The sequence below is a fragment of the Gigantopelta aegis genome, chromosome 3, assembly GCF_016097555.1.
Source record: "Gigantopelta aegis isolate Gae_Host chromosome 3, Gae_host_genome, whole genome shotgun sequence".
Lineage (NCBI taxonomy): Eukaryota > Metazoa > Mollusca > Gastropoda > Neomphalida > Peltospiridae > Gigantopelta > Gigantopelta aegis.
The window spans coordinates 86,361,707-86,385,131 of NC_054701.1; the positions used below are offsets into that span (position 1 = coordinate 86,361,707).

General features: G+C 38.0%; 1 protein-coding gene across 1 annotated transcript in view; it reads right to left on the minus strand.

Moving 5' to 3' along the window:
- LOC121368912 overlaps nucleotides 1-4,973 on the minus strand; it is a 44,220-nt gene extending 39,247 nt beyond the window's left edge. Inside the window, exon 1 of the mRNA XM_041493672.1 lies at nucleotides 4,931-4,973. Coding sequence (XP_041349606.1) covers nucleotides 4,931-4,973 — 43 coding nt within the window. The remainder of the gene's footprint in view (nucleotides 1-4,930) is intronic.
- Nucleotides 4,974-23,425: the final 18,452 nt, after the last annotated feature.

The window sequence follows — 23,425 nt, forward strand, 5'->3', positions numbered from 1 at the left end:
TATAAACCTTTATTATTAAAAAGTAAAGTTTGTTTTATTTAACGACGCCTCTAGAGCACATTGATTTTTATCTTATCATCGGCTATTGCACGTCAAACATATGGTCATTCTGACATATTTCTTTAGAGGAAACCCGTTGCCGCCACATAGGCTACTCCATCCGATAAGCAGCAAGGGGTCTTTTATGTGCACTTTCCCACAGACAGGACAGCACATACTACGGCCGTTGATGAACCAATTGTGGACCACTGGCTGGAACGGAAAATAGCCCAAACTACAAATTGGTCTACTGTGAAGGATCGATCCGACGACCGACCGCTTCACAGGCGGACACGCTACTGCTTGAGCTACATCCCGCTCCCTTATTATTAAAACCTGCAATAAGAGTGACCGACGGGTTGATACGTGACGTCACAGTGTGAAACTGAATTGCATCTCGATACGATTGAATGAATGAATGAATGAATGTTTAACGACACCCCAGCACGAAAAATACATCGGCTATTGGGTGTCAAACTATGGTAAATGCAAAAACAATGTTTTATGATCAACAGCAATATAAAAAATCAATAGTTAAATTAAAACACAGTGTAAAGAACTGTGCACAAATACAAATATCACAGATAGATAAAATTAAAATTTAGAATAAAACTCACTATCACGTAAACATTGCAATAAAAGTTCTGGATGGAATCGAAAGGATTCCATCACAGTTCGTGGTCCAAATATATCTTTTCGAATTTCTTTCAGAAACTAACACTCCACCAAAATGTGACGCACAGTCAGAGTACACTGACAGTGCTCACACTGAAGTGGAGGATCTTTCTTTAAGATAAATGAATGGGTCAAGTAAGTATGACCGATGCGGGCACGACACAAGACTATTTTATCCTTCCTGCACTGTCTATAGGAGAACTGCCACTCTCCCAAGACTGGCTTGATAGCATGAAGCTTGTTCGCAACCTCACCGTCCCAATCACGTTGCCAAGTCGAAAAGATAAATTGATTGATACTATATTTAAAATCAGTATAAGGTACACCAACCCTGGCATGAGGCAAATCCAAAGCAGACTTGGCAGCAAAATCTGCCTTTTCATTACCCCTGATGCCAACATGGCTGGGCACCCAACAAAATACAACATCTTTATTGGCAATAGATAAAAATAGACACATTTTCGTAACACCATCCCAATTAAGGGATGGTCCAGCTTCATATTGCGCAAAGCATGGAGACACGAAAGTGAGTCAATAAAAATAATAAATTTGGATACATTAGAATCCTTTAGTTTTTTCCAAGGCTTTAATGACTGCCCAAACTTCAGCACTAAAGATAGATGCCAAGTCAGGCAGTCGCATGGAAATGATAGTGTCTGATGGAAAGACTGTTGCACAAGCCACAGAATTCCCATCCCGTGATCCATCTGTATACACAGGAATGTAATCACGGTACTCGTCTTGAATTTCCAGGAACAATTGCTTATAAACTACAGCATCTGTACGATCTTTCTTCAGATGCGAAAGATCAAACACAATTTTAGGTGTTGTAACACACCAAGGTTGTAAAACAAAATATGAAGGAGTTTCCAAAGTGTCAGTTAAATCAATGTCGGAAAGCGACAAAAAACTCTTAATGCGAAGACCTAATGTACGAATAGCATTTAACCTTGTATCAAACAACTTCATATATTTGTTATTAAACACCGCATCATGTGTTAGATGTTTTGGTAAAGATTTAATCTTGGCAGCATACTGCAGAGAAAGCTTGGCACGTCTAGCACCCAAACAAGGTTCATGACCCAGTTCTGAAATTCGACGCCATGTGAGAAAATCCGCGTACCACATGGCTGCACAAATCATAATTCGGTTTGCATCACGAATAGTACTAGACTTTAGGTTGGACATTGATCATCGATATGATCAAAAGCAGTGGCGTAGCGAGGAGGAGGGGGCACGGGAACATCCCCCAATCAAACCTAGTTACTTTATTTTACTGCATTAAATTTTATAAAATCATACATACATACATACATTACATTACGCCCCCCCCCCCCCCCCCCCATCAAATACTGGCTACTCGCAACAAAATACCAAGTCCAATCCAATTTCTTAGAATATGTTAAATTATGTCTTAGTAAAACAAGAAAATCAAACAACCAACGTTTTAATACTGTTTGCAACCCGATTCTTCCGTTTAATTTTTTAAAAATATTTTTAAAAGATATAAACCTAAGTAAGCAAATATACATAATATTAAATCACACTACAACCGTTCCTATGTCTTAAACAGATATTTAGTATTGGGGTTTGACTTCACTTCACAATTATCGGGAAATTATTATTCTCTACAAATTCAAAACTATTAAAGACCTATCTTTATTATGGTTTCAATATAAAATTTTACACTGGGTAACAGCTACAAATATATTTTTTAATAAAATAAAATATGTTGATTCTAATATTTGCGATTTTTGCCATCTTATGCCAGAAACACTGGAAAACTTATTTTATGAATGCTGTAAAGATACAATCCTATGGAAAGCAGTAGAAGAATGAGCAATAAAAACGTGAACAATTTCATTTGGATAAAAACATGGTTTTATTTGGTAGGGGAGATCACTGCACTCACTTTAAGGAGTGCCCTGATTACAGGAGAGCGGTCCGCCTTATGGCGAGAGTGGTTGCTCCGGTGTCTACTATGGGTAGGCAGGCCGATGTCCCTCACCGTCCTGCCTTGGTAACTGGCGCATGGCAGACTACAAAGACTGAGCCGCTGAATGTCGCTAATGCCACCCAGTCTACCAAATCTAAAACTTACGCCGGCGCTGCCTCTGGGCCAACAAAATCAAATTTCGAACAACCGATTACTGTGCTCGATTTGGTTAGGATTATTTCTGGCATTTTTCTGACCCGAGACATTCCAAAAGCCCCAATTAAAAAAATATTTCTAAATGACATTGTAGTGGCGTCTAGAGATGCGTGCAGGGTCCTGAATGATCACCTGGCCATTAAGATTAACTCAGCTGCCATTGAAACACGTAGTGTTTCATGGTATAAGGCCAGGGATCTTGTTGTTCTGGAGACGCGAGCTAACACTAGTGTAGATTAACTTTTTATAGTTTTCTCCAACTAGTACTGTTCCGTCCCCCATTATGTCGTTACATATTAATACTAAGTATAATATTGATATTAATAAAAGTGGTGTTAACGGTGTTAACACCAATAATAATAAGAAGGTTGACCATCTAGGGCTTACCATTTTACAATGGAATGCCAGAAGCCTGCGCGCAAATGGACCCGAGCTTAAAAAATATTTACAATTTAATAAAAACATAGATATTATTGCCATTCAGGAGTCATGGATTGCTAATGTTACAGATAAAATTAAACGTACTAAATTATTCGTTGAATACAAAATTTCAGGTTACACCGGACTCTTTTTTACGAATGACAATAGTACTGGGGGGGGGGGGGGGGGTGGCTACCTTTGTCAAAGATAGTATCTCCCACTCTCAAATTAAGATAACCAGGGGTCACACAGGAATCGAGGCGGTAGGAGTAACCATACATGCTAAATCTGGGGATATTAATATATTTAATTATTATGTACATCCTACTACTTCCGGTACTAAGTATAAATTAAATGATTTTCTGGCACCAATTGGTAACTATGATAAAAATTTAATTATTTTAGGGGATTTTAATTGTAAAAATAAATTATGGGGTTCTAAAGTTACCAATCTTCAAGGCCGTACTGTGGATACCTTTATTGAAAAATTAGGGTTAGTCTGTTTAAACGATGGAAGTAGTACCTTTCTTTCGGCCTCCTATCATACTTGGTCCTGTCTTGACATTACCTTGGTGTCGAGCACTCTGGCTGCAGGTTGTGAGTGGGAGGTCCTTGATGACCTGGGTAGTGACCACCTTCCAATTAAAACCAAATACAATATCTCGGATTTATGGATTAATAAAACTAAATATAAATCTAAATGGAATTTTAGTAAAGCAAACTGGTCCCAGTTTGGGCGACTGTGTGCCGAATTAGATCATGAGCAGATTAGAGATTTAAATATTGATAAATTAATAGTAATTTAACTAAAGCTATTATTAATATTGCCAAGCAATCTGTTCCGGTCTTTTCCTTTAAAAAGAACCATAACCCAGTCCCTTGGTGGACTGAGGAACTTACTAAACTAAAGAAATCTAGAAATAAATGTAGAAAAATGTTGCGGAAAGCTAATACTGAGGAAAATATTAATAATTTTAAGGACAGTAAATATAAACTTAAACTCAGTATTAGTAAAACTAGACAAGCCTCATGGACTCAGTTTTGTGGTTCGCTTAACAGGAACTGTAATGTTAAAGAGGTGTGGTCAAAGATCAAAAGGGTGAAAGGGAAGCCATCTAATATTAAAACAATTCTTAAAAATAATGTTAATTGTAAAACTAACCAGGATAAAGCTAATATCTTAGGAGCTGCTTTTAGAAATAATTCTTCCACTAATAATTATAATAAAGAATTTCAAGATAGGAAAATTACTATTGAAAAGAATAGTCCGATCCCTCATGAACCCTGCTCCTTGAAGGATGACCTACCGTATAATGCACCATTTAGATTCCAAGAACTTCTTAGTGCTTTTGGTGGCCGAAAGGCCACGGCTCCTGGCCCTGATAATTTTAGTTATATTTTTCTGAAAAATATGCCCACCAAAACTCTAGAATTATTCTTGGAATTGTTTAATTTAATATGGAGTGAGGGATACCTGCCACTTGAGTGGAAACACGCAGAAGTGTTTGCACTCCCCAAGGTGGGTAAGGATCTCTCCCTCCCTACTAATTATAGACCAATTTCATTAACATCAAGCAAGACCATGGAATCTATGGTAAACACTCGCCGTATCCACTTTCTGGAGGTAAATAGTTTGTTGTCTACCTTCCAGAGTGGTTTTAGGAAACATCACTCCACCACCGACCATATTGTACGTCTTCAAACCGAGGTAAAGGATGCCATGCGGAATGGACACAAAGTTGGTGGAGTGTTTGTGGATATAGAAAAGGCTTATGACATGGTCTGGCGAAGCGGTTTGTTAATGAAAGCGTATAAAATGGGGGTAAAAGGTGCAATGTTCACTTTTATTTCACAATTTTTAATGCAGAGAACATTTGCAGTTAATGTTAATGGTTTTTCTCCCCAATCTTTACATTGGAAAACGGTATCCCACAAGGCTCAGTGATAGCACCCACCCTGTTTGCGATTTTTATTAATGACTTGGCCGAGGTGCTTATCACAAAAAACAAAAGTATTAAATCTAAGGTAAGTATCGGTCTCTTTGCAGATGATACAGCCTTCTGGAGAATCTCAAATAATTATGAGGACCTTCAAAAAGATCTCCAGGTAGATGTTAATAACTTAGCCCTATGGTCCAGAGCTTGGGGTGTTACCATTTCCATAGCAAAAACTAAAAGTATCATCTTTCATAAGAAAGGGCAGTTTAAATCGATTTGTGACCTTAAATTAAAATTTAACGAAGTGATCATTAATCATGTGCAATCAGTCAAATTTCTTGGAGTAATCTTTGATCACAATCTTAGTTTTGGGGAGCACATTACTGAGGTGACTGGTAACTGTACTATATACCTTAATTTCTTAAGGGTACTATCAGGCACACCATGGGGCGCAGATCGAAAAACTCTGCTTATGATCTTTGAAGCATTCATTGTGTCGAGACTGCAATATGGCGCACAGGCCTTTGGCTGTGCTAGCCAGACCCAGCTCAGGAAACTTGATAGCGTATATGGTAGGGCTCTCAAAATTATAGTTGGGGGTGCTATCTGTACGCCATATGATAGTGTTCTTGTTGAGCTGGGAGTAATGCCATTAGCCCTTAGGAGGATCAGGCAAGGTTTAAAATATATCAACAAAATACGTAGTCTGGTGCCTGATTCTCCTGTCAACCAACTTAAACCTGTACTACTAATTAAAAATATTAACAGAGATAGGGACATATTGTTATTTCATATCTTAATAAGTTTGCTAATGACTTTGGGATAGTCGGCCTTCCATTGGTTAGTTTGGGGATTAACCCGACTTTCCCGTGGCAGGCGTGCTGCCCCAGGGTTCATTACCACGTCAGGGAAAATATTATTAAAACAGAAAATCTCAATTTCAAGAAAATAATTTTTCAGGCAGTGGTTGGGGAACTCTACCCGGATGTGGTTCAGATATACACAGACGGGTCGAAGGACCCAATCACTGGTAAAACAGGGATCGCCTTTATTGTTAAAAATAGTAATAAAAACCCGATAGCTATTAGGGCTAGGCTGTCGGATAATATATCAGTTTATACCACCGAACTCATGGCCATACTGTATTCCCTGAAGTGGGTTGAAAGATATCATAATTATAATGGCCCTAGCAGATATGTTCTTTTCTCTGACAGTCTCAGTTCCTTGCAGGCAATCAATGGCGCCCATAGTGTCAGACCCGAAATTATTTCTAAAAATTGTCAAAAGCTATAATAAATTGTTGGATAAAGGAATTGAGCTAGCCATGGAATGGGTCCCAGCTCATATTGGAATAACTGTTAATGAGTTGGCCGATGCGACGGCTAAAAGGTGTTTGCTGGACCCAGTAGTCAGTGTACCAGTGGAACATAACTTTAATGAAATAAACTCAATAGCTGACCCACACTTTGGTAACCTGTGGCAGACCGAATGGAACCACAGAGCCAGAGTGTGGCATTCTTATATTAAACCAAGGGCGACCACCCCTGGACCGGTTTCATTTAATGTCAAAGCAACTAAAATTATTGCAAGATTACGTATGGGTGTCTCTTCGGGATTAAACGATATCAGATTTAAAATTAAGAAAATTAATTCATCCAACTGTGTTAATTGTAAAGTTGTTGATAGTGTTAACCACTATCTTCTTGAATGTACTAAATATACTAAATTCAGAAGTAAATGGGTAAATTTCTTTAATGTAAACAATATAAAGTTTAATGCATTTAATGTATTAAACCCATCTAAAGAACATAAAATGACAATCGACAGGTTAGTGGTCGCCTTTGTTTATCAAACTAAAATATATATATATAAATGTTTAATATAGATTGGGCAGCGCCTATCGCTGGTAGGGGTGGGGGGGGGGGGCGGCCGCCGCTAAGGCATTGTTATATTGGTGCGAAGACGGCCGCCTGCCGCCATGCTGGACGTGTATGGTGCTGCTCTTTTCCTTCCGATGGTTGCTCTTGGGCGTGTCAGTATTGCTCTTTAAACTTTAGTTGCCTCTTCTCCCTTAGGGATTTGGAAGGACGTTGACCGCCCCTTCTCTCCACTTCTCGGAATCCTCCGTGTCTTTGTCGCGCCTGGCAGGCTTTGGAGTAGGCGTTTCATTTTATTTTAAACATGTACCGAATTTTAAACTGTATATACCTTTATATATAACTATTTTTATAATGTCTATATTATTATGTATGGTTGGTGATGGATGAATGTTTTATTACTCCGAGCTGATAGTTGGGGGTGCGTTATCTGGCAGTAACAACCCCCCTTCTCGCCGGTCAAATATATTGTATAAATCGTTTCAATTTTTATTTTGGTGTTTATTTTTTAAATTAAATAGGTTACCAGCGTGCTCTTTTAAATATGTGTTTTTTATGATAAGTTATTTATGTTTTTAACCTCTTTTTATAATAGGAAATAGGAATTTAATAGGGCGGTGCGCTGCTCCTATCCTAGGGTATGCAACATGGTTCTATACCATACTTGTATGCGCTAGGTTTCTAAATTAAAGTGGTGCCAGCATCTGATGAATGGCATAACGTTCTGTTTCTCCAGGATTATGGAGAGGCGCCCCTGGACTTGGAATCGCCAGGATACGTTTTTATATTGCCAGACTCACCAGACGCTCAACTTTCCCTGTTTAAATACTTTTTTTTATTTTTTTTATTTTTTTAAATTTATTATTATTATTATTATTATAATTTTTTTTTTTTTTTCCTTCTCTGGTAGAATCGTTGGCCCTTGGGCCTAATTTTTGATGGGGGCACCGAGACTGGAGGGCACGACTGTTGGGTTAGCCGGGGGGGTGCTGGGTGGGTGGGGGATACTCCACCGGAAGATGGTTAGGGCGGTAGGCGTAGGCGGTTTTGGTCGTAAGAGTTGTTAGGTTTGTCCGGGGGACTGCCCCCCCCCCCCCCCCACCCCCCCGGAACCTTCTCCGGTTTCGGCCAAACCGAAGTCCCCAATACGATGGGTGCCCCTAAGGATGGGGGCACCGAGACTGGAGGGCACGACGGTTGGGTTGGCCGGGGGGGTGCTGTGTGGGTGGGGGATACTCCACCGGAAGATGGTTAGGGCGGTAGGCGTAGGCGGTTTTGACCGTAAGGGGTGTTAGGTTTGTCCGGGGGACTAAATCCTCCCCCCCCCCCCCCCGGAGCCTTCCCCGGTGCCCCTAAGTAAAACATATTTCCCTATTAAAAAAACCTTTTAGTCACCTGCCACCCCTATTTTGAGGGCTAATTAATATATTTAAAAAAACATTTTAAAATATATTTATATTTAGGACTGCCCGATCTAAATTTGCGTTACAAATTGTTAGTTGTTTGCTGTATATTAAATATTGTTTGGGAAAATAACGCACAAAATTATTTATTGTAAAGTCCTTTTTCCCTGTTTGTTTAAATATCAAAATTGCCCCAGTAATTGTTCTGTCCAGGTTGGACTACTGGCATCCGGTGGCCGAACCTGGGATAGACATGCTCGAAACCTTCGTGGTATAGGAGCATGTAAATATTTTATTGATTGATTGGTATCGTAAATGAAAAGCATTGTTTTATTAATTGGTGGATTATTTATATATATATATATATATGTATATGTATATGTATATATATATATATATATATATATATATATATATATATATATATATATATATATATATATATATATATATATATATATATATATGTGTGTGTGTGTGTGTGTGTGTGTGTGTAGGGCTAGCCCTGGGTTGCCATTTTTGTTCGCAAACAAATTCGCCAATCTTCAATTTCTTTCGCCAATCTAAATATATATAAATGTAACATGTTGACATTTCAGTCAAAAGATATTTTTTTAAATCTCGTTCTTTATGATAATATAGTATATGCTAAAATGTACTTATTATTCAGTTTACGTCTTGTAATCTAATAATGAAATGCTGCTGATGTCTAGGGCTGGCTGTAGCCCAGTGGTAAAGCGCTCATATGATGTGCAGTGAGTCTAGGGTCGATCTCCATCGATGGGCTCATTGAAGTCAGTGCACCACAAGTGGTATATATCACAAAAGAGGCAATTTTACTTATTGTATGCATCAGATAATGAATTGTATGTTTCTCTGTAATATGAAAGAAGCAAGTGAATTTTGATCCGATATATATGTTCCCCAAAAGATTCACCGGACTAAGATATACACTATACATATATTTTTGCACCAAAAGTGTGAAATGTAAGTACCGGTACATAATGTTTATAATGTCATAATGTCATTTCGTACCAGAGTCATTTCATACCATCCATTTCGTACCATAGTTTATGGTCATTTCGTACCATAGTCGTTTCGTACCATAGTGCTTTGGTCATTTCGTACCATAGCCATTTCGTACCTACATTTTACCATCTCGTACCATAATGGTTGGTCATTTCGTACCATAGCCATTTCGTACCTACATTTTACCATCTCGTACCATAATGGTTGGTCATTTCGTACCATAGTCAACTGACGAATAAACGTTGACGTGTAAACATACCTTGTTAAAGTAAGCAAAGGTTTAAATGAATAAAGGTTTAAATGAATAAGAAGTAAATTAACGATGAAATGTGTTTCAGTGGCCATTAACCCTATTGAATTCACTTTTCTGAATATATGTATATTGCCACATAAAGGTGATAGTTTAATTTTGAGACGAACTGACAAGTAACCCATGACACTGATGATCATTTCATATGATACAAGAACACCCCCCCCCCCCCTCCGCCATCTTATATAGGCCTACGGCCTAATATTTACAATCAACAGTCGCATCAGTATTGATGTAGAATATCACTGTGTTGTCTAGTCTGTGATTGCGTACAACAAAATATATACAATCTTAAAATAATTATAACTTTATTTTACAATTTCATAACAAAACACAGCACTATACTCAAGCTACAATTAAGACACTCTTGAAATCACCAGCGTTGCGGTTTCAGACATCAGCGACATGCACCAATCTGAAACAGATTTTCAACAGGCGGCCGACGCTGATTTTCCCATCACTATAAAGTGCCCAAGTTTCGAAGAGCACCTTTTGTGTGACTGGCACCCTTCCACAATAAATGATTGAGGTACGAAATGACTTTGGTACGAATTGACTGGTTACCTTTATAACATGTCCATATACCACTAAGGTTTCAGGTATGTCTGTCGCGGGCCAAGTCTCTGGATAGCCAGTGCGTATGATTTATAAGTGAATACTGTTCATAATTATTATGGTGACCAACTCAAGATTATAGCCAGTCACCCAAAATAAAGACAAAGGAAACGTCTATGTTACTGTTATCAAAACATTGGCGTGTGACAGTCTTTCACAAGTGAAAAAAAAACGCTTTTTCATTTTCACACCGGTTTCGAAAGTTTTGTATTTCTGTACAAGGGGCTGATGGATGTATCATGTCGGCGCTAGTATTATATCAGTAGATATAGCACACATGAATTATAATTTCGCCATTTAATGTGTTTGAAATATAATCTGTAAACGTAGAAAGTTTTAACTAATAATGATTGTATATAAGTGATCAAACATTTAATATAAAAAAATGCAACATGTCTTAAATAATATTTCATTTTATTTAATCGCGTTTTCTAGCTTTACGACAAGCAGCTGGCAGTACACTACTGAATAGTAGACTGGCCACGTGGACATGCAAATAGCGCTTATTCACACCGTGAGGCGGATCAACTGAACAAAACTGGTTGAAAATGTTTGGTTCTAAAAATCGACTTAGAATTTTATTTTTCGCAAATTTTGTCGCTAAACCGAAAATTCTTTCGCAATTTTTTTTTTCGCAATTGGCGACTTTGGCCAACGACAGCGCGAGTGTGTGTGTGTGTGTGTGTGTGTGTGTGTGTGTGTGTGTGTGTGTGTGTAGAATGCAATTACAAACATCGCCAATTTTCTATAAACAATTTTTTTTTTGGGGGGGGGTGCGGGGTGGGGTGTTGTTGGGGTTTCGTGTTATTGTTTTTTTGTGTGTGTGTTGTTGGTTTTTTTAGGGGGGGGGGCAGTTAATGAATGTAAGAACCACGAAAGTAATGTGGGAATGTCAATTAATTTGTGTGTAGCTTATAAATGCGCCGTTGTTGGCTTGGCCCAGGTTCAGTCAGCTACCGTTCGCGAACTATTTCGATGGTTCCTGAAGTGGCCATTTGGTGAAGCACATAAACTAGTCTAGCGGACGTTGTTTGTTTTTGTTTTTTTTGGGGTTTTTTTGCTCGGTCTGGCTGATCTCTGTCCAGATGGATGTCACTTCAGACCATACATAAGAACCTGTCCTGGAGTGACTGTGTACGCTGAAACGGCGCAGCAGCAACATGACTAGATGCGGCTGGGCACTGCTACAGTAGCTTAGTTGTGCACTTGCAGTCAACGGGTACCCAACACTAAAACAGATTGGCAAGTATCATGATGTTCACCTGCACTCTCAACCCATAAACTACTAATTCTTAAAGTTACTTTGTCATCTTATAAAACTACATGGCATATCTTTCCACAAAGCGCTCCCTCATTTTTGATCAATTAAGTAAAGAAAAATTAGATATTTGTCTACAAGAAATTCACTTAAAATTTATGATAACGATAACACTAAAGATTTGTTTAAAGATTTTAAAGGGGACAGTTTTTCTAAATTCGTGTAATATAGGTCGAATATTTTATTCAGAGAAGGGTTAGAAATTAAAGTGATTAATACAGAATGGAGAATTTTAAGTTTACTTTGCCAACTTGGGAGCCAGGTAATTAACATAGTTAATCTGTATTGTCCAGTGAGCCCATGCCATAGGGCTGAGTTTATTGCAAGCTGTGTAGATTACTTCTTTACGACTCATGACCAACGAACCGTGTCCAACCACATTGTGTGGACAACGCTACGCCCGACCGGACAGGATAAAAAAAAAACCCAAGAGCTTAGGATCACTGTAAAAGAACTCAACACAATAATAGACGAACATGCATTACAGGACGCTTACAGACATTTATACCCAGACAAGGTTATATTGGACAGACAGCACGAAGTCCCGAACTTGACCGCCGGACCCCTCATCAGCTCGCCGTAGGCGCCAACCTCTCATCAGCTCGCCGTAGGCGCCAACCTTTCTTAGGACAGGTAACTTCCTTTTTGGGGCTTATTTGGACTTTAAATTTTTCGACCGCGTTTCAAAATTCTTATGATTTTTTTTTTGTAAACAGTCCAACGCACTTTACTTTGGCGCCCGTTCAATTGCTCAAATCACCTTAAAACCTTTTAGGCCGAGGATTCAAAAATACTTTTTGATTTAATTTCTCAGTCCAGACATCAGCAGGTTTCTCACTTTAGGACCATTAAATTTTATTCTGCCCACTTCAAACTTACCCCCCCCCCCCCCCCCCCCCCCTCCTGGCCCGGACTTAGTCACTGGCGAAAGTCAGAGATTAATCCCGTGACAGGCGTGCGTGAAACCTTCGTGGTATATATGCACGTGTAAAAATTTACCATGACCCAGACAAGGCCTCCTACACATAACAGTAAAGCACACGAAACGCATTGATCGTATTTTAATATCGGGGCAGTTTATTTCTGGCCTGAAAGAAGCTGGTGTCTCTCAGTGTTTTTACACTGACCACAGGCGTGTATGGCCGAGAATAACAAAGGACCGGGACTGGGTATTTAACAATAGTGTTTTGAACGAAAAATTACGTAAATTTAATTAACGACTTTTGGCGTACATGGCAATCGGAAAAGAGGAATTATAATGATTTATTGTTTTGGAGGGACTTGGGTAACACAAAAATCAAAACACTGACCACTGACTATTGTAAACAAAAACTTAGGGCTGAAAGGACTTACAACAAGATGAAATTTTTCTAACACAGCTAGACTCACTTGGACGATTACTCAGAATTAATCAATGTACAAAATAAGATTAAAGATTACGAACAGTTACAATTACAATGGGGCTAGAATTAGGGCCAAGGTTAATGAAATTGTTAATCTTGAAAAACAAAAAGCCAATAATAAATTTATGAATTCTTTAATAACTGAAGACGGAACTGTAATTGACACACAAGACAAAATTTTAAATGAAGCAACAAATTTGTACAAAACATTATACAATCTGAAAAGATGTACGTTGGTAGTGATCTGGTATATGTAATTAATGATGCTTTTAATAAGGAAATACTAACTTTTACCATGCGCCGTGGTGTAATTGTATTAATTTGGAAACGTAATGAAAAAGTAACTTCATAAAAACTGGCGAACCATCTTTTTTATTAAATTGTGACAACAAAATTATCACTAAAGTTTTGTCTATTAGAATTAGAGATTTGTTTTACCAAAAATTATTCACCCAAATCAGAAATGTGCAGTCAAAGGCAGATCAATTCATGACTGAGCATCATTGATAAGAGACTTAATAGAATATGTTAATTGTAATAATTTACCTGGGCTAATACTTTCCCTACATCAAACAAAAGCTTATGATAGAGTAGAATGGGATTTTCTGTTTAAAAATTTAATTTTGGGCCAAATTTGATTAAAATGATAAAAACATGTTACACTGATATCCAATCAGCTGTTAAGGTAAATGGGTATGTATTTAAATTCCTTAATCGTTCTCGGGGTATTAGACAATGGTGCCCGATCAGCACTTTTCTATATATTTTAGTAGTATTAGACAATGGTGCTCTATCAGCACTGTTCTATATATTTTAGTAGTATCAGACAATGGTGCCCGATCAGCACTTTTCTATATATTTTAGTAGTATTAGACAATGGTGCTCTATCAGCACTGTTCTATATATTTTAGTAGTATCAGACAATGGTGCCCGATCAGCACTTTTCTATATATTTTAGTAGTATCAGACAATGGTGCCCGATCAACACTTTTCTATATATTTTAGTAGTATTAGACAATGGTGCTCTATCAGCACTGTTCTATATATTTTAGTAGTATCAGACAATGGTGCCCGATCAGCACTTTTCTATATATTTTAGTAGTATCAGACAATGGTGCCCGATCAACACTTTTCTATATATTTTAGTAGTATTAGACAATGGTGCTCTATCAGCACTGTTCTATATATTTTAGTAGTATTAGACAATGGTGCCCGATCAGCACTTTTCTATATATTTTGGTAGCTGAAACTTTGGTTGAAGCTGTTCGGGAGGATTCCAAAATTAATGGGTTAACTTTACCAGATGACTTCGTTAGTAAGTGGGTAGGGTACTCGGATGATGACAACGTAACTTTATCAGACCTTGACTCAGTTAACAACTTTTCAAAATTTTACATATTTATGAACGTGCATCTGGAGCTAAGGTAAATCTTCAGAAAACCAACGATTTCCTAATGGAGAAACGTAGGTATGAGAAAGACACTCCCCTTGATATAAGATGGACTAATGAAAACAATAAAATATTGGGATTTTATTTCGGCAATATTGACGTCGTTTCGGCAGATAATTAGGAACCCAAAATTAAAAAAAAAATAAAACAATTTTAAATATATGGGGTAACAGAAAGTTAACATTACATGGTAAAATAGTTGCTGTAAATTCACTCGCCACTAGTGGCATTTGTTATTTATGAAACGTTTTGGAACTTCCGGAAAAATATGCTAAACAAATTGATACAATGATTTTTTTTTATTTGGACCTATAGAAAACATTTTATATCAAAACAGCAAATTCAACTACCTAAGGAGTTAGATAACTTGGGGTTGTAAATATTCGGCTACAAATTAAAAGCACAAAGAATTAAATTTGTAAGTAGACTTTTGAGTTTAGAGGGTGAGGGAAATTGGAAATCTTTGGCAGATTATTTTTTAAGCCAATATAAACATTTAAATATTGAAAGACACATTTTAAAATGTAATATTGTAAACAAAAAAGACAATTTTAACTTGATGCCGAACATTTACAAAGATATATTACTAATTTGGGACGAACTCGACATTACACGTGACACGGAGAGCTATCAACAAATTTTTTATGAACCCTTCCATGACAACCCGACGATAAGTAATAAACAATACAAAAATATACGTAGCGAAGAATTAAATTTAGTCAGAGACATATGGGATTTGGGGATGAACGACTTTATGGACTTCGCTGGTTGCTCGACTAGTGTGGCATTATCGCCAAATAAAAGACCTACAGGACAACTTTCCGCGACCTTTATTGTAGACGTTAAAAAATGAAGACCCCTATGATGGTGACCTAGACGCCATCTTTCGTATCAACGTAGGTGATGCGAACAAAGACGTGACAGTCGTGAAAACTAAGGACATATATGCAGTTTTGCTATTACGAACTCACGAAGACGCATCGTTTAAGTCCAAATGGGAAACCATATTCACTGAAAACATAAATTGAAAAAATGTTTGGCAAACACCAAATTCCGGATTAATTGAAAATCATGATTTTGACTTAATTTATAAAATGATTAGGAATGTAATTGAAGTTAGAAAAAACCCTACATGTATGGAAAATTGAGTCTAATCCATTGTGCCTTGTGTGCGATGGACCGGCCTCAGTGGAGCATTGGTTAAGCCATTGGACTACAGGCTGGTAGGTACAGAGTTCGCAGCCCGGTACCGGCTCCAACCCAGAGCGAGTTCTTAAGGGGTCAATGGGTAGGTGTAAGGCCACTACACCCTCTTCTCTCTCACTAACCGCTAACCCATTGTCCTGGACAGACAGCTCAGATAGCTGAGGTGTGTGCCCGGGACAGCGTGCTTGAACCTTAATTGGATATAAGCACGAAAATAAGTTGAAATGAAATAAAGTGTGCGATGGAGTGGACTCAGTCTTACATGCCTTCTACCACTGCAATAAAACTAGATTATTCATTAAACAAATTGAACCTATTTTCAAAAAACCTTTTGGCCACAAATTCAGATTAAATCCATACATAATGATTTTTGGAATCAAACATAAAGTTAGCAACCATGCGTCGAACTTGGGAATTTTTCTCTGGAACAAAGCGATAAGGGTAATTTGGACCACACGAAAATTATTAGAGGGAAATAAGCCATGTAATGAAATGGCACTTTTAAAATACTTAGTACCGGTATATTCAAGGGTTGAAACAGACTATTTTGCTGCATTAGAACTGCCTAATAGAAGAGAAAAATTCGTGAAACACCTTCGACGCCTTCGACATTACATATCAGCTGTAATAATTATTGGTCAAATATGCAGAAACATGTAGAAAGAATAGGCCTGGGATCTTTTACATGCAGTTTCCAACAGACAGGAAAGCACATACCACGGCCTTTGACCAGTTGTGGTGCACTGGTTGGAACGAGAAAATGTTTTGAACGGATCCACTGAGGTGGTTCGATCCTGCGACGCAAGTACCTCAAGCGAGCGCTCAAACGACTGAGCTAAACCCCGCCAAGTTGAAAAATGATACTACATTGTAAGATGTATAGAAAAACGGTAGCATTTATTTTTAGTCGCTTCCGAAGAAGTAATCATTTTCTACCTGTCGAAACTGGAGATAGCAAAATGTAGAACGAAAAGACAGACATGCCTCTGCGTAACGTCAGTCTGTGTGACGAATTTCAGTATAATTTTCACTGTCCATATGTTGACAATGAAAGGGAACTATACATAGGCAAACACTTGTGTTTGACCTCAAACACCCTCAAATGGAAATAACTGTTTACTTTTCCAAATAATTAAATGTTTCGCTTAACATAAACTTATTTAGTGCATTTTAAAATATAAATAAGATGAATTCATTGCTAATCTAGTTACGTTTATAAAACAAAAATTAATAATTAATAATTAATAATAATTTTACAAAATAAACAATAAATCGTTTTTTTAAACCAAACATACATACTTTGTTATTATCAGTGCAACTCCATATCTTATTAAATATTTTTGATTTGGACTTTATAGTTTGTGTGAAAAGGACAGACACAAAAAGAAGGATTAGCTTTCTCTATATCAAAAATCACATTTGCAATTTGTATGTGCCTAATTAAAGCGACTGCCCTGAGTTTGACTATTAATTAATATTTTGTAATGACTTACTTACTTACTTACTTACTTACTTAATCCCCTTTGTGCTAAGAAGCCCATAAGGCTGTAACCAGAGATCGCCACTGCTGCCTGTCTTTTGCCAGCTTCTCCAGCAGCCCCCAGCTCAGACTGCCCTCTCGGATTTCCTTCTCTACTGTCCTCCTCCATGTTTCTTTCGGTCTTCCTCGTTTCCTTTTTCCAGGACTAAATAACGACTAAATAGAGAATAATACATGAGTGGCCTTTAGATACCATTTATCTTACAACGAGTTGTTTTAAAATGTATCTAACGAGCGACTGCGAGTTTGATACATTTTCAAACAACGAGTTGTGAAATAAATGGTATCTGACGGACACGAATGTATTATTCGATTTCTTATACAACATCAACAACATGGTTTCAAGCAACTTTTTACATCTTTTTCGACTATAAGTTATTTACAGTGCTTGCTGTCACAGACAAATGATTATCAGGTTAACTATACGTCACAGTGTAATCTATTTCGATCGTGCTGGGGTTTTTTTTTTCAATGGATATATGGCATTGGTGACCTGGTCATCACCTAGGAGCAGTCAGTCGTATGTCTTGAAATTGTTAACACACGTACATGTGTAAAGAAGTATGAGTTGTCAAAAATAGCGAATGATGTTCTCACCAACGGCTGTGTAAGAAATTGATATACTAAATACAGATTCTAATTTAGAATATCAGTGCCTGTACATTCAATGTGTTTCTCACCATCCTAATGTTTGTAGTAGCCCAGACTGGATTTGGCCTTCCAATGATTTTGTACATACGAAAAAAATATACATTAGGAAATAAAATTAAGTTTGACCTGGTAGAAACAGGACGACCAGAATCACACTTACGCCAGTACTATTTTATGCAGAAAATTAACATTTAATATGTAATTAGAGTCGTTAAAACGTCTAGGTTAGTCAGTAATATTTTAACAATTGTAGCAAACTCAGGACAGTCCTTTTAACTACAAGATATATGTACGAAGATGCACATGACTTATGGACATTACAGACTGACAGTGCTGAAAAGATGTCAAAATTTCATCTTTCGTTTTTAAAAAGCTGGTGACGTTTGAAGGTCAGAGATCCCTATTATTCGCTTGAGGTGCTTGCGTCGCAGGGTCGAACCACCTCAGTGGATCCGTTCAACTGATTAGGTTTTTTCTCGTTCCATCCAGTGCACCACAACTGGTTAAAGGTCGTGGCATATGCTTTCATGTCTGAGGGAAAGTACATATAAAAGATCCCTTGCTGCATTAAGAAAATGTAGTGGGTTTCCTCTATTGACTTAAGTCAGAATTACCAAATGTTTGACACCCAACAGCCGATGATTAATATATCAATGTGATTTAGTGATGTCGTTAAACAAAACAAACTTTATTTTTTTCTATTTCATTTCCAATATAAACCCTATCACTGGGTTATTTCCCCAGTGAGTTTGTAAACGACAATTTTTGCATTAATATAATATTTCCAAAACAGTTAAGACAAAATGAGGGATGTGTGTGTGGTATAATACACCTTTCACTTTAATGATAAGAAATCAATTTCTTATATTACTATTTTCTGGACACATGGGGTTTCTTTTAAGTTCGGAGGTTGGTTTGACAGCTTTTAAATAACGAATCTACCTTTTATTTCAGGGTCGTAGGCCTACCGATAATGTGCAGAGGAGGGCAAATGAGCCTCCCCGAAAAAAAAAAACTCTTTTAGTTGAGAAATGTCATGCTTTCACATTACAGAAGGGGGAAGGGAATATTTAATAAATAACATGTCGGTATATGTTTAAACTATGGCTATTTGATTTGTATTATATGGTTATCTAGAAACTTTCGATTGAGAAAGCTGTAAGAGTTATTTTATACCTACTTTTTCATAAACAGGACAGTACATTCCACGACCTTTAATGTACAAGTCTTTGAGCCTCGAGGCTATAGACCTCAGCGGAACGCACTTTCCTTATTACGCGCCACACACACACACACACACACACACACACACACACACACATATATATATATATATATATATATATATATATATATATATATATATTTGCACAGCAAGTACGAAAAGGAAACAGAGCTGTCGAAATATATTTGGTAACTCGCTGAACAAGAAAAATGAACTTATATCCAAATGCCGACACCCACCCACATGGATTAACACAGCCACCAAGCTAAGCCGAAACGAATAGCCCGTACCCACTGCACCTGTTGTGACGTCACTGCTTCATGACGTAACGACAGGGCAGTTACACACTACCTGATGATCGCTCATAGCGTGAAACTAAGTTGTAACAAAAGGTGTAACCGTATATATATTTATACTGGCTCCCCAAGAGGTAGAGCACTATACCAGCCACACCAGGAAGAATACTGTATTGTATTATTATAGCTTCTAGTTCTAGTCGAGCACTTTATCTCCAGTACTGGCTACAAACCTTACCATGGACACCGTAGTGCTGGGCTATTCTACTAAGAACATTCCTATTCCAACACGGAATGAATACCTAAAGAGGCTAATAGAAAAGGTGGAAAGTGTCATCAAAAGAATGCGGTGGAAAACCTTCTTCTTCGACAAAAACAACGATAGCAAAGACCAAACTGAGGACATAAATAATTAACATACTTCTAGCAAGTACGGCCTGAAGTCTAGAAAGACGCCACCCAAGGTAGAAGGGCTATCTAGGTTCGAGGAAGATATGTTTAGTATGATCGAATGCATACAATTCAGACCTGTCAACAACAGCTTCCAAGCAACCTTGAGCAATGATATCCGAAAAATCAATGCTTCAGAGCAGTTATATGTAGCTGCGGACAAAACCAGAAATATAAGATGGACAGACGCAACTACAAGAAGTTGCTTACAGAAAATATTACAAAGAAGTACAAACATGCGGAAGCAGCTATCATTTCAAAAATAGACCAAGAATTTGATAGCGCCACGCAAGCTCTAGACATAAGCGACCGCACAGATAAAATGGCGGCGAAGGCAGCTTTCATAACACTGAAGGACCACAAAGATGATTTCGAAGACAAACCATCCTGCAGACTAATCAATCCATCGAAAAGTGAAGTGGGAAAAGTAAGCAAACTGATGCTGGAGCGTATCAACAGCGACTTGAGAAAACTGCTGCCAGTTAACCAGTGGAGAAGCACCCAACACGTTTTGGAATGGTTCAACAACTTACAGGAAAAGCAAAACTTAACTTTCCTAGTTTTTGACATAGTGGACTACTACCCATCGATATCAGAAAACCTCCTCAAGAAAGCGCTAAATTGGGCAAACCAACACACTATTGTCACAGATGTTGAATACAGAACCATCGTGCACTCTAGAAAATCGCTCCTGTTCGACCATAGTTGCAAACCATGGGTGAAGAGAGACTCTCCAAACGCATTTGATGTAACCATGGGCGGATATGACGGCGCCGAGATATGCGAGCTTCTTGGGCTCCTTATTTTGCAAACTATACGGAATGAGTCAAACATCAGCAACCTGGGGCTATACAGGGATGATGGACTAGCAGTATTGAACAGACATTCGGGGTGCGAATCAGAGCGAATTAGAAAAGGCCTCGTAAAGATTTTCCAAGGACTCGGCCTCAAAATAACAGTGAAGACCAATTTAAATATCACCAACTACCTTGATACAACATTGAACCTGAACAACGGTACATGCAAACCCTACAGAAATCCAAACGACCAAACGATGTACATCGACAGGAACTCCAATCATCCACCTGCAATCACAAAGCAAATCCCACGAACTGTCAGCAAGAGAATCTCTCTCCTCTCATCAACCGAAGACATTTTTGCCAAAGCCGCCCCCGCTTACAACAAAATATTAGAAGCAAGCAACTATACAGTGAAGATAGCATTCTATCAATCAGACATGAAAACAGGAGCAAGCACCAAACAGAAAAATAGATCTAGGAACATAACATGGTTCAACCCGCCATACAACAGGAACGTAAAGTCAAAAGTGGGGAAAACATCCCTACAGCTAATAAAGAAGCACTTCCCGACCGGCAGCAAGTACCACAAACTCTTCAACAGGAACAACGCCAAAGTTAGCTACAGCTGTATGAAGAACATGAAAACGATCATACAATACCACAACGCACAAAATCATCGCCGAAGACAGCAACAAGCAAACAGAGAACAAATGCAACTGCAGAAATAAGGACGATTGAGGGAAACTGCCTCACTAAATCAGTTATATATGAAGCTGCAGTGCATACCACTAACACACCAAGCAAAACATATATAGGCCTCACAGGCGGATCCTTCAAAGAAAGGTATGCCAACCACAAGAAATTCCTTCATGCACAGCAAGTACGAAAAGGAAACAGAGGTGTCGAAATATATTTGGGAACTAAAAAGAAAAAACGCTGAGTACACAATGACGTGGCGCGTAATAAAGAAAGTGAACACCTTCAAGAGAAGCACGGGGCAGTGCAATCTATGCCTTGAGGAAAAGCTGGAAGTACTGAAAGCTATAGGGACTAACTCGCTGAACAAGAGAAATGAACTTATATCCAAATGCCGACACCCACCCACATGGATTAACACAGCCATCTAAGCTAAGCCGAAAAGGAATAGCCCGTACCCACTGCACCTGTTGTGACGTCACTGCTTCATGACGTAACGACAGGGCAGTTACACGTTACCTGATGATCGCTCATAGCGTGAAACTTTAAGTTGTAACAAAAGGTGTAACGGTATATATGTTTATACTGGCTCCCCAAGAGGTAGAGCACTATACCAGCCACATACATGTATATATAGTTTATATATATATATATATATATATATATATATATATATATATATATATATATATATATATATATATATATATATATATATATATATATATATATATATATATATATATGTATGTATGTATGTATGTATGTATACATATATTACACACACACACACTTTTATATGACACCACCAGTTATTTGCGTTAGGTACGGCCATGTACATATTGTTATTTCCCTTACATTAAAGACTGTATCATATCACCAAGAAGACCGGTAACGTACAGTGTAGCCTACAGTGTTTGTCAAGACGGGATAGTGTGCATATCCTGTAAACAGGTCTCATTTGTATAGGACGCTTTTGACCGACATTCCTACTAGAGGTGCAATGCATTACGCTCCCGGACTAGCATTTTATTTTTTGACTTTCGTTTGTTACGAATTCTCGGAACCGCATAATAAAATTGTGATTCACTGAAAATAACTGTGTTAAGTACTGTTTTTACTTGAAAGCACAAATGACACGATCGACAGTCCCATTTAAGTAAATCTAAAATGCTCCAAATTATATAAATATTCGGCCGAGCAGTCAATTCTTTTTATTTTTGGCTCGTAACTTTTTTTATTTTTTTATTTATTCTATTAACTGTTTTTACCAATTGCAATTAAAAAAATTCTGCCCACTTTCAACACTACCCCCCCCCCCCCCCCCCCCCCCCCATCCCGAGTCGGGCCACCAATCTTATCGGATGTCGTACTCAGGATGTGGTATATGGGCACGTTAAACTAGTCATCATCATCATCATCATTTAAGTAAACAATGTTTCAGCTTGCTGAACGGAGACTGCGTCGTCTTAACACTTTAGTGATTCATGTTAACGTGTTGTTGTTTTACATCGTCCTTTCTCCCTGGATCGTGTTAGATTACAGGATAGATACACAAATCTACCCATCAACTGAGGAGGGTGCATGTTCATTTGATTCCACGCAGGAATGGCGTGGTCACCGTGCTTGAAGACCTCGCTTCATTTCATCTACTTCATTTTATTGTTCACAACGAGACCAGGTGAGTTACTTATATATTTACCTTCTGTTTATATAAGCATGTCCGACTCGAGCCGTTCAGTTGCTAATGTTTTTATTCACTGTAGTCTTTAGAATTTAACACTGGGCGTTCTAGGGGATCAGCTACACCCTCTCCCTACTATGATGCAGCAAATCTTGGCATTCCTAAACACAATGATGGAGAAATTCTCTCAAAATTAGCTGACGTGAAAATCTTTCACCATGTATGTCCATCATTGTACTCACAATATTA